This window comes from Arvicanthis niloticus, chromosome 1 (assembly GCF_011762505.2).
Source record: "Arvicanthis niloticus isolate mArvNil1 chromosome 1, mArvNil1.pat.X, whole genome shotgun sequence".
In the NCBI taxonomy this organism is placed as follows: Eukaryota; Metazoa; Chordata; class Mammalia; order Rodentia; family Muridae; genus Arvicanthis; species Arvicanthis niloticus.
This window is the reverse complement of record NC_047658.1, coordinates 144,974,540-144,987,563: the sequence shown is the minus strand read 5'-3', so window position 1 is coordinate 144,987,563 and position 13,024 is coordinate 144,974,540. Positions and strand designations below refer to the sequence as shown.

Sequence of the window (13,024 nt, the reverse complement as noted above, 5' to 3'; positions counted from 1 at the left end):
ATGGAAATGCATGTAAACATTCTCTATTATAAACTTCTTATTCTGTTTATGATTTGAATTTATGTGTAAACGTGTGAACTTTTAACCATTTGGTCATGTATTCTGAAAGTTGTATAAGTGCTGAGGACAAAGAGAGGAGACAGAACAGAACTCAAGAAGAATTTTGAAGAAAAGGCACAGCATTGGGAGTAAAGGCCTTGAGGATAAGGGCTTTATTGTGACATCAGAGCAGAAGGAAAGAACAACATTAGAAGAGAACAGAGGCAACGTTTCAGAGAGAACGTTTTGGAGGAGAACTTTTGTAGAAACTTTTTGAAGAACTTAGAAATAAACGCTAAAATTCCCTTTCAAAGTATCCCTCTTTTACTTCCTGTGACTTCAAGGAGCAGGCTGGAAGTTAGAGAGCACAGTTCCTGCAGAGATAGAACAAAGGCTGCATTACTTACTCCCCCACTGTTGGGCTACAGGTGTTAGTCACCTAAATCAGAGGCTTTCACCCCTCAGAAAGAGCACGAATATTTTAGGAAATTTTAGAAGCTATCAACAAGCATTCAGAATAGTTAGAGAGCTAGAATGTCCTGTGACAGTCAGTCTTTAGAGTTACACCTGCATCCAACTCTGTGTTTGGGTGGCTCCGGGCAAGTGAAAGATTTGATTTCTTTAAAACAAACAAACAAAAACAAAACAAAATAAAAAACAGTTACGTTGTGTGGACGTATTTTTGTTTTAATCTCAGGTGTGGGATAAGAGGCTGTCTTACAGCAGGTGATTATGATTTGTCTCCTGCACTAGCAGGGGTGTGATCATTGCCAGCAGCACATAGTTTCGTTTCGAATTCTGGGGACTCTGGAAAGGGGATAAATGACAGAGCCCCAAGAGGGGCAGGAGGTGTCCACTCTGCATCTTGCTTTCTCTTGTTCCTCTCTCAATTTTTAAAGCTGCCTTTCTTTGTATTTTTGAAGGAGCTGTTTGCGTTGGTCACTTAGAACCGTGTTCACTGACCCATTAGCAACTCTTGTGACTGGCTTTCTTATAGTAGATACTGTTCAGGCAATCTGTTTTGTCCTCTAAGTAGCAGCTGATCCAGTCACTTTCCCTGATGTGGACACCATGGGCTGCACAACTTTTTTTTTTTCTTTGTTCACTATTTTCTCTTCAGAAATCTGTCTTTGGTCAGATTGGGTTTCTTGAAGAATATTCCTGCTACCAATCTTCGTTCTATACGGTCTTCGTCCTTTGAGGTTGTAATCTGACTATTGTATGGGAATGACTTTCCTGGCTCAGCTTTCACATCTCTACACCACAAATTATGTACTAGTATTGTGTCAGCTTGAGGAGAGAGCTTTGACTGACATGGTGGAGCCTTCACTAGATGCCTTACTGAGGACCTGGGTAACTTCTGGCTTTGTTGCTGATGAGCAGGGAGCAGGGTCCACTCAGGCATAACTCACACTTTCATTTTCACACATCCAGGAGATCAATGTCACTGTCTATGCCTTCCAAATGGTCATCTGGAGACTACAATGAGGTATAACTAATGAACCAGCTTTATAAATGTTTCCTGTGGTGCACACAAGGCTAGCAGGCTCATTGATAATTCCTCACTGCTTGAATGCTTTGCCTTTCAATCGGAAAGAATTGGTCAAAGGTGGAGAAAGTGCTCTTTGTAGCCTCACACCAAAAAAAAAAAAAAAAAAAGAAAGAAAGAAAGAAAGAAAGAAAGAAACTAATGGTGCAAAGAAACTCCAGGCATACTTATAAGCAGTGAGCAGCAGGAAAGGAGCTCAATGTGTGGAGCAGGCAGAGGGACATTTGGTTTTCAGAGGCTGCCAGCCCCATCTCTTTCCTTAAAGGAGAGCAAGAGAAGCAGGAAACACACCTTCAAGAACAGCCTAAGTAGGAAAGAGAGAAACCTGCAGACAAAGACATGTAGTGAGAAAAGATTCGTCCACCCAATTGCTCTTCCTGTTACAGAAGGAGCAAGACAAGACTGTATCACACTCATTTCCATGAGTTCTACCTACTTCTTGAAAAGCTTAAACTGCACCCGATGCAGTTCTGACTTAGAATGACCCATACGGTGTTGTCCCTTTTATAGATCTAAAGGATAGCAGTATCATAGGTAAGTAAAGATGCAAATGACCTATGGGACCCATTTGCCCGATCAACCATAACCTAGTATCTCCCCACTCCTGCTCCCCACTACAGCACTACCTATGCATTGCAGGTGTGTTCAGTTCTCAAGATGCATGCCTTTCTCTTGAAAGATTCCCTTTGGTTTTTCCTTGACCTTGAAAGGTTCTAGAGCGTTATCTCAGGGGGTAGTGGTCTCCTGTCCTGATAGTCTCCCTACCACTAAAGCTCTAAGCTTAAATTCCCACTTTGTTTGATGGGCAAAATGAGCTGCAGTCAAGCAAAGTGGGAATTCTTCAGCAGGGTGCCCTACAGATCGTTTTTCTTCATTTCCTCCTTCCTAGTTTGTATATTTCTTCCCCCTTTCCCTTCTTTTCTTCTATCCTTGCCCCCTTCCTTTTCCCATCCTTTTCTGGTGAGGTAGAAAGAACATTTTCTCCTACTCTATGTAAGGATTCTGAGAGAAGCCACAAGCTTTTTAAAACTGGAACACCCTAGCAAGCTGAGCACAGCACACTTGTATTTTGGGTTCCTAGGGAGACCATGGATCTTATAGCCTCTGCATAACATGTCAATGATGAGCATTCGGTGGAGGCTCTGTTGGCTGGTCTGTGGGGTGGGATGTATATACATCAAGGTGGTCTGCGGGGTGAGATACACACACACACACACACACACACATCAAGGAGGTCTCAGACTAAGTTGTCTTAGTTATTCTTCTACGGCTGCAAAGAGATAACAATGACCAAGGTAACTTATAAGAGAAAGAGTTTCTCTGAGGCTCACAGTTACAGAGAGTTAGAATTCATGGCCATTGTGGTATGGAACATGGCGGCAGGCAGGCAAGCATGAATTTAAAGCATAGCTGAGTGCTTCTATCTTGACCCACAAGCATGAGGAAGAAAGAGCTAACTGGGAATGATGTAGGCTTTTTGAAACTTCAAAGCCTGTCCCCAGTAACACACTTTATCCAATGAGACCACACCTCTTACTCTTTCCCAAACAGTTCCACCAACTAGGGACCAAGTATTCAAACATATAAACCTATGGGGGTTATTCTCATTCAAACTACCACATGAGGTAATGAATATCCATTTTACCTTTTGTGTGTTTATTTATTTTATTTAATTTTGTCATTGCAGATAAACATTTGGCAAAACTAGATTCCATGATAAAAAAAATGACATAACGTTCATCCTATTACACAGCCATCAGCACATTGTATTATACCATTGACAGGGAAGGCATTGTAAATTGTATTTGTTTTGTAATGACCACATACAAGTCTTGGAAGACAAAATTGGATTTTATAAAATATGCTTGACAATCATCTCTCTCTTGTTGCAATACAAACACAAGAGACAGTGGGGCCTGGCAGGTATAGCAGGGTGACTACATGGACACACTAGAAAGTAGGTTCAAAGGGCAAGTATTACTCTCCTTCATCAGGGCTTAGAGCAGAGCAGGGCTGAGGTTGACAGAATGACTATGACACATGGGTTTGTTACATCAGCACAGATAGACTCATATTAGGTATTTAAGAAATCACCATTGAATGATTTGAATTCATTGAATGAATGAATGAATGAATGATGAAGATAGTAAAACCACAACTCAGCAGCTGAGTTGATGTTTTAATAGTTCTATAAGATATCAGTTCAGTAATCACATTTCCCCTTCAAGATTCTGTCTCAGACCTGGGCCTGGTTGTAAAGGTCTGTAATCCCAGCTACTAGGGTATTTGAGGCAAGAGGATTATAAAATCAAGACACATACAGTTCTACAGAACAAGCTCAAGGCTATCCTGGGAAACTTAGTAAGATGCTGTCTTGAAATAAATACTACTACTAATAAATGGGGACTGGGGGTGCAACACAGTGGTAGGACACTTGCTTCCAATGCACGAGGTTCCAGATTTAGTATCTAGTATCAGAAACTGTTTCTTCATCTCTAACATGGGTAGATGTTTTATCTCTAATGTGTATTTTCCTTAAAAATAACTCCGTGCCCCCTGTCTTAATGAGGTGGAAGAAGCTGGAAGAAGAAACTCATGTGGTTTCATGTGGTTAAGATGTTTCCCTTCCCCACTGTGCCATTTCAGGCGGGGTCATCCTTGCCTGCACAGATTGCCCTTCACATTAGAGATTAATTAGGAGCAGTTCTTCCCTCCACCCACTAGGTGCTGGTAACATTCCCATATTGTGACAAGCAAGCACAGCTTGTATTTCTTCACATTTCCTGGGAAACAAAATTGTCCCTTGTTAAGAATGACTGCTGCATCTCTAACCGCCCATTGAATAATTAAATATTTCAGCTATAAAGTGGATTGTTCCCGCACTATACAGAGACTGCCTATGGCTACATCAGGTTTAAAGGCATATAGAGTCAGGACTTAGTGAAAAAGAGCAATGAATACCAAATTAAAGGATATTAGTCAGCCCATAATTCTCCATGAAGTGAGGGATGATGAAGATAATAAAAGTTATTTCAGTTATGTTATTTCCCTACATAGATTGCTTTTCTAATTATACTCCATCTAGGCTAAAAATAGTAATCATAATCAATTTCCTGAGTCCATGCTGATATATGACAGGGCAGATGGCAAATGTGCATGCAAAGCCTCTTAAATTTTCATAAGCACTCACAAAATGGGTGCCTTAACCTTAGATACCAAGCTGAATTCCTGAGCCCAGAAATAAAGGCTAGGGCCGTAGCTCAGTGGTAGAGTGGCCTAGATGCACAAGGCTTCTAGGTTTGATCTCAGTACTGCAGAAACCTCAATAAACCCAGATCAGCCAAACAAAGAAGCTTAAAAAAAATGGCATCACCTATACTTACAAGTGAATCAAAGACTTGAGTCCCCGGAAAGTATGCCTTGAAATGGACTTGATATTGTTGTTTTCTATGAATCTGCAAGAGGCAAAAACATTCTCATTTGGTCAGACAGCTATAGGCACGGAAGGCAACCTGTCCTGAATCAAGGTTGGGGGGAAATTTTTTCTTACTTACAAATATTCTAGATGTGGAAGACCAATAAAAGCATCATCACTGATCACATCAAAGGAGTTGGACGTGAATAACCTGCCCAGAGAAAGGTGCATACAGTGAGAAGAGTTACACCGTCCGCTGCCCATCTCTGCTGCTTTGGTCTCTCAGGTAAGTCTGTGTTTTCTTTCTTTCTTTCTTTCTTTCTTTCTTTCTTTCTTTCTTTCTTTCTTTTTTCTGACACAGGGTTTCTCTGTGTAGCCCTGGCTGTCCTGGAACTCACTCTGCAGAACAGGCTGGCCTTGAACTCAGAAATCCACCTGCCTCTGCCTCCCAAGTGCTGGGATTAAAGGTGTGCGCCACCACCGCAGTCTGTGTTTTCTATAGTGTGGTTTATACAGAAAACCTTGGCAGCTTTTCTCACTCCTGAATGTCTCCTCCTGAAGTGCTCACTGAAGGGGTGCTGCAAGCTCCTCTCTTCGGGTGAGGTGTCACATGTCCTGGGAAGCATTTTGAGACACAAGCAGAGGGGATAGGCAGCAGGTGTGACCAAATCAACATTTTCGTGGTTCTGGTGGTCATTTTCATGGGAAAACATGCTCTAGAAACTTCTGTTATTTATTTATTTATTTATTTTTTTATTAAAGAATATATATATATATATATATATATATATATATATATATATATATATATTGTAGCTGCCTTCAGAAACACCAGAAAAGGATGCCATTATAGATGGAAGTGAGCCACCATGTGGTTGCTGGGAATTGAACTCAGGACCCCTAGAAGAGCTCTTAATCAGTGCTCTTAACCACTGAGCCATCTCTCCAGACCTGGAATTTATTTTGACAGGCCAAAATAATGATTTTTAATCATTATTTAATGATTAACACCAAGACTTTAATACTAGGAAATGTAGGAAAAAATGGACTTTCACATTTATTGCTCATAGCAGGTGTAGTGGACAGTGGTCATGAACAGTGAACACCAACTTTTTGGCTGTTTAAAAAAAATCAATAATTTGAGAACAGGACAGGCTGAAGATAGAAACTGATGACATTTGGTCACCTGCGGCCATTTTATTACTAAATGATTAAAGAAACACTTTTACTTGGACAAATTCATTGGCATTTTCAAAATCCACAGGGACCTGGCTTCAAAATCTCCAAGGAAAAGGGGCATGAGCCAATCTGTTACTACATCCCATTGGACTCTTTGGAGAATTTGCCAGTTTTCTGGCTGAAACCTTAAAAACGTTTTTTTTTTTTTTTTTTTTTGGCTAAATAATAGGCTTGTGTGCCAGACAATTTAATAATAATATAGTAATGCTGTTAATAAATCTTGTGATATTTTTACGTTGGGAGGGTAGCGGTTAAATACAATTGCCAGTAACTAGCCAAGTTGACTCCTACCCCTTTACCCTCTGAGCCTGTTAACGGAGGAGACTAAGCCCAGAGATTTTTACTTTCTGAAGTAGTTTGAAATGAGTAATTTATTGAATACGATAATCAAGGGAGGGGTCGACATAAACTGGGAAATCGAAGCCAAAGGATGGGAACACAGGTGTGTGAATTTTACCATCAGCTCTATTTTTCCAGAGACTTGAGATTTTCCCATAAAAGAATGGAGGCAGCGGAGGAGCCAGCCAAATGAAGTGAAGCGACCTCTTCTGTTTCTTCCCAAGCTATCAATCCTGGAATGGTGTTGAGTTCACTTCTAATCCCTCTCACTTCTTACGTCATGACTTTTTTTTTTTTTTTTTTTTTTTACTCACATAATTCACTAGGCCCTGAAAAGCCAAGAGCAACTAATCAAACACACATTACAGCCTGTGCTTATTAAAACGAAGTCCAAGGTTCATGACTTCCATCACAACGCTGGTAATTGTGTCTTCTCATTTTATGGTTTTGGAAAGCAACTGGATCCTCAGCCTTACTCCTTGGAAAGCTGACATCAAGAGGTGTGGGCAGGCTCTGGGGTTTTGCTTCTCTCCTTAAGGGCGGCAACAAGGATGGAGAGAGTAAAATTCAGTGGTGACAGATACAGAGAAGTGTCTCTCCACCTCAGTGATTTGCAAACTGTCCTGTGGTGCACCTGGGATTCAGCACCCCACACTCCCAAGTTGCCGAAAGAAATAGTTTTCATCCCTTATGTTAAATCAGAAGCAAGACAGGATGGAAAGGGGATACCAGTGAACACCCCTTGTCTATGCATGTCACAGAGGTGAAAGATAGGATTTCTTCTCAAATTTTTGTTGGCTTCTTCAGTACTTACCCCTAGAACTTGTGATAGTAACCATTCCATTGTAAATTTCAAACAAATATTTGTTGAACAAGGAGACATTCCTTTACATTACATTCTAGTCACTGCTAGGCTAGGATATTGAATGTCATCAAAGCAAGGACCTGCCTTTTATTTGTCTTTGCATCCCCAACTCTACCCCAGCTCCTGGTTTGGAAAAAAAAATGTTTGCTGAACTACATTTCAAAGATTAAAATCTCTGGCTAAAACTATAACTACAAGCAACACATTCTAAGGAAAGAAGTCAGAACTCATAGAGTGCGTTCTGCATGATTAACATAGAAAAAAAAACCAGCTGAACAAATCTATGCAGGCAGACATCAACACAGTGGCTTTTCTTGGAGGGTAGTGCTAACTGAAAGTGAGCACAGGGATTGTCTCTAGGGGGATAACCAGGTTCTTTACCTGGGTGCTGGACACAAGGATACTTGTTTGTAAACGAACACCACCGAGAAGTACCATACTTGTGATGGTGTCCTTCTCTTTATATATAATTACTCTTCAATTAAAATTTTTCTTATAGGGCTGGAGAGATGGCTCAGCAGTTAAGGCTCTTCTTCCAAAGGATCCCAGTTCAATTCCCAGCACCCACATAGCAGCCCACATCTGTCTGTAACTCCAGTTCTGGGGGTTCCAACACCCCTACACAGACATACATGCAGGCAAAACACCAAAGACATAAAATAAAAATAAATAAGTTATTTAAATTTTTTTGTTATTAAAGCTAAAAAAAAATTCTTCTAGGTGAGCTAATAATGAATATCATAGCCTTTTAATTCTAAATTTGATAGTGGTTTCTATGAACATGGGATTGTAAAATGATATACAAATATTCTAAATATACCTGAATGGCTTTTAGTATTTTAGTATTCAATATATAACAATTTTAGTATTCAATATAAACTTGAAAAGACTCATGAATAGGTCACATTCTATAAAGAAAAAACCCTCAAATCTTTAATTTTTATCGTCTTAGCAATACACTTTATTTCAATATTATGATTTGTGATTAAATCGATGTAGCAAGTATTCTACAGTCTCAAGGGAAATAGTACCCACCCTAGCACATGTTCATACAGTCCTATGGCAGAGCAGAATGGCTCTTTTCTTTTATAGAACCTCTGTGGTCCTTTCCATGGAATTTGAAGGGCAAGAAAGATTTAGTTTTCCCCTCAGCATAGCCCATTCCTATGGACAGCAGTCTGATCCAAATGGCCTGGCTCAGTATGGTAGTGTTAGGTTAGACAATAATACTCTTTCTCAGCTTTTAGAACTGACAACTGAAACACTAAGCCTGCTGACGAAGCAAAGGAGATCGCTTGGATCAATGAATTAAGAGAGGTGTTTGAGGACCACATATGGATTGACCATGTATGGAGTCCTCACAAAGAGAAGAGTGTTGAAGGCTCGTGGGGAGATGCCTGGATCTGTGTTGGATCCTACCAGTGCTTTTCTATCTCGGATGTACTTGGAATCACCCAAAGAGCCTAAAAATACCGACAACTCCTTCCCACTCTCAAGGATTCTGGTTAAATTCTACACTTGGAGTGTAGCCCAAGCTATTTTAAAGCTGCCTGGGTGGTTGCATGCAATCAGGGTGCACAGGGAGAAACTTCCGGGTCAGCTGTGATATCCCCTGTACTAATGGTCACCGAGAGTCCTCTGATCCTTGCAGTGGTTACTACGAAGCATAGAAGGGCTATGGGTTTCCCTGTCCCCCCAAAATGCACATAATGTGAATCTGCAATAATATGAGCCAGATGGGACAAACATCACGATAGCACTTGTCGTGTCATGGCATTTGTGGGGACCAGTGTGCCGTCTAAATTGGCCTGACTACCCTGAGCAGAGATCAGAGGTCTGAGAAAACCATCTTGCCAGGAGATATCCCAGTTTGTAGAGGTCATGTATGGTTTGCCTCTGCATAAGTCCCATAAGACCTCTGAAGTCTCTGCTACTTCCTCTCTTCCTGAGGAAGGAAGAAACTAGGCATTTTCCCACTAGTTTTAGTGGACATACATCAGGGATATGTCTTGACCTCTCTAAGTCCTCTCAAGGGATAAACATTTTTAAATATGTCTCAAAACAAGCTGTGGGAGGAGTGGGGAAGGGTTTTTATTTATTTATTTTTTTTTATTTTTTATTTTTTAAAGAAACCAAGGGAGCGTATGTCTCCTTACCAGGAGGAAGATTTAGAAAGACTGCATTGATCAACTATCAATTCCAGGCAGGCAGTGGCTCATTTTAAAATGGTAATTGTTACCTTCAAAATACTCTGCCCTTCTAAGCCCCCTGTTGGAGCATCTCATGTAGGCTCTAGAACAACGGTGTGTAGGTCCAGTATTTCTATCTGTTTGACAGGAGGAAAACAAGGTCCAACGATCTACTCATGGCTTTGCTAAAAGTCACAAGACCCAAGACCCCTGTGTTCAACTCCTTTTCCTCATACTGGGTGACTTCTCAGCACAGGGCCTGTATGACATAATTAAAAACCCCACTATTCCGATAAAGAGCCACCACACAGCTCAACTCACACAGACTTACAAGATATGATTAAGTGATCGATGTAAGTGTTTCAAAGTTACATCAAGATGTTGTATCAATCTGTATTTTTAAAAGTAGAACATTTAAAAATTTTGAATGCAGTTTGCATATTATATAAATGTCTCATAGAAGTTCAAGAAAATATAGAAAACCTTACAAAGTAGAGAGCACTGTTATCATACTATCCAGAGATACATACTGATATGCATACACATATCACATATCACATATGATATCTCCATGTGCGTGTCTATCAAATTGACAGAAGCTATTCATTGTTCTGTGTCTTTTTTTTCCTCTTTTCTGTTTCAGGATTTGGAGGTCTGATTGGAGGCATCTCACTTTGCAGTTCACACTGGGCTAGAATTTACTTTGTATCCATACTGGCTTTGAACTTGTGATCCATGCATCACAGCCTCGCAAGTGCTAGGATTGCAGGTGTGCTAAGCACCCAACTTGATTTCTTAATTTAATCATGAACATTCTCTCACGATGATGTTTTAATAATATGGTTTAGTGGATGACTGCGCTTCATATCGTGGCGTACTGTAATGGAGCCATCTAGTAAGAATTCTGTTTTTTACTACCTACTACAAACCACCTTTTGATACAAACACCTTTCCTGCCTCTATTTCCTAGGATGGACTTACATATTTCTATTGTTTGATGTTTTTAAGTACCTAGCTTTTATGCAAGCATTGTGAACCACATGTCAGACTCTGAGTCTAGAACGATCTACTTCCTCATCTCCTCACCAACACTTAATCTATCACTTTATCCTCTATGAAGTCATGACTTCTTTGATTCACTTGGGACTTAGACCCAGAATGTAAAGTAGGTCACTTCCCTGGTTGTTCCCTAAACATTATTCTGCTTTTGGTTAATAATTAAAGGACTTCTAACTTGTGAGTGCTGTTCTTTCCATATGGCTACCATTTTATACTAGGTTTATTTTTACCTTCCAATAGTGAAAATTTGGACTTATCTATCATACCCATTGCTTCTTAATGCATTGTTTTATTTTTTCATTATTATTTTCTTCTAATCTCCTTCTGTTACTTATTGAATTAATACTCATACTTTTATTCTTTCTGTATAAACATAAAACCATAAAGAAGTATGGCTTTATCACTGTGTAAAATATCAAATTTTGATTTATAATAACTTTTAAAATACATATTTTATTAAGTGTTATTTAGAATAATATTTTTCTATCTCTTTCCTTTTTCTCTTCCTTTCTTCCTCCCTCTCTATTTCTTTCTTTCTTTCTTTCTTTCTTTCTTTCTTTCCTCTTTTCTTCCTTTCTCTCAAGACAAGGTCCTCCTTTATAACCCTGGGTGGCCTAGAACTCACAAAGATCCATGTGCTTCTGCCTCCTTAATACTGTGATTATAATTACATATAATTATACATATAATTTAGAATATATTTGAAACTGTATTTTAAAAAATAATCTTTCATAAGTTTATTGACAGTATACACCATGGCCAGAGGCCATGACTTGATATATTATATACTGATCCAACCCGTGCTGTAATTCTTTCTTCTATTTGTCTTTGTATGGTTGCCTGTGGGGGTAAGGCAACCCTTCATCAACAAAACACTTTAGTGCCATGGCCATAAGGTTATTGGATGTGTGTGAATGTGTGTGTGTGTGTGTGTGTGTGTGTGTGTGTGTGTGTGTGTATGTGTGTGGGCGGGGAGGGGTGGTCTTGGTTGGATGAAAGCTAAGATCAGCATTCAAAAGGAGAAGTGTAGGCAACATGGTTACCAGGGAACTTAGGTTAAAATAGAACCTGGTCTCGCTCAGCAGCAGAGAAGTGAATGAGGGGGCAGAGGGCCTAAGAAGAAAGGTCTGGCTATGTGAATTCAAGGCTAAGGCTGTCCTAGGTGCAGCTGACAAGCCAGAGACAAGGTCCATTCAGAGAAATGACAGGTCAGGCACATGAGCCCAGAAATGTTTTTTTTTTTTTTCCTCCAAAGGCCAAGAAAGGAACACCACAGAAGGATCACAATGCTAAGGTCTTGATTGTGTCTTAGCCATAAATCCTGTGTGTGCCCTAATGCATGCTACTCCTCTCTATCTTATTAACGGAAGGGATCACTTTTAACTCTAAAGATATCAGTCTAGACTTGTGGCATTGTAGGCATTGTATGCAAGCTGGGATGGAGCTCTTCCTGCAGATGGCAAAATATGGAGGAGGGCAATGTCTGCTGAGAAAATCTTACTGTTCCCAAGCACAGTGCTCACTTGGCCCTGTGACAGGACCCCTGGTCCTAATAACACATTCACTCAGACCCTCTTACCACCTGAACATCTTGACTGCCATCAGGATTGCCACTGGCCCATGAAAGGCCCGCCTCCATTCTTTCACCTAGAGCAGGTTTTCCTGGCAACACAGGAGGGATTGGTTGAGGAAAAAGGACCAGCAGTGGCATCCAGCTGTCACCTGGAGACTGCATCAATGGGATATGGAGTACAGAATCTGGCTTCAAAGCTCATCCCTGCCACTTACGATTGTATGGTAATACATTAAGTAGGTGAAGATGTTCCCACTCTGTTCAAACAGGAATTATAATAATAAAAAGAAGTCCCTGGATGAGCCTCTGGAATCCCGTAAGAGAATGTAGACAAGCATGTCCCCTGTGTTCCTGTCAGGAATTATCTGCACAAAAGAAAACACTAGCATCAGGAGAAACTGTGGTCCGGGGACATCATTTCTGCCAGATTAGACCAATGAGTCTGGTCCAGGTTATTATGCATCCAACAGCAGTGTGTGAAAATGCACAGCACATATCCAGGTTCCTATGGGTCTAGGTAGATATGTGCACTATATCTACATTAAGGAGAACAAACTGGACACATTACAGCTGTTGCAAGATGTGGCAGCAGAGTTGAAGGGACTTGTCAATGTGTTTAGAACCTTACTTAACCATTTCAGACTCTCCGGCTGTTAGTAATGTTCATTATCCAAGAGAAGGGGGCTGGCTGAAGAATAATTAACAATAAGCTGGTGATTCACATCAGCCAAGCGTGCATGTTCTGAGTATGTGCCAT

At 40.3% G+C, this 13,024-nt stretch overlaps 1 protein-coding gene and 1 long non-coding RNA gene across 2 annotated transcripts in view; one reads left to right on the top strand and one right to left on the bottom strand.

Moving 5' to 3' along the window:
- Positions 1-6,859, top strand: part of LOC143436146 (uncharacterized) — an 87,672-nt gene extending 80,813 nt beyond the window's left edge. Inside the window, exons 4-5 of the long non-coding RNA XR_013106348.1 lie at positions 5,154-5,289; positions 6,720-6,859. This is a non-coding gene — a long non-coding RNA (uncharacterized LOC143436146). The remainder of the gene's footprint in view (positions 1-5,153; positions 5,290-6,719) is intronic.
- Positions 1-13,024, bottom strand: part of Lgi1 (leucine rich glioma inactivated 1) — a 45,006-nt gene that overhangs the window by 20,204 nt on the left and 11,778 nt on the right. Inside the window, exons 3-4 of the mRNA XM_034489221.2 lie at positions 5,143-5,214; positions 4,972-5,043 (exon numbers count right to left, since the gene is read on the bottom strand). Of these exons, the coding sequence (XP_034345112.1) occupies positions 4,972-5,043; positions 5,143-5,214 (144 nt within the window). The remainder of the gene's footprint in view (positions 1-4,971; positions 5,044-5,142; positions 5,215-13,024) is intronic.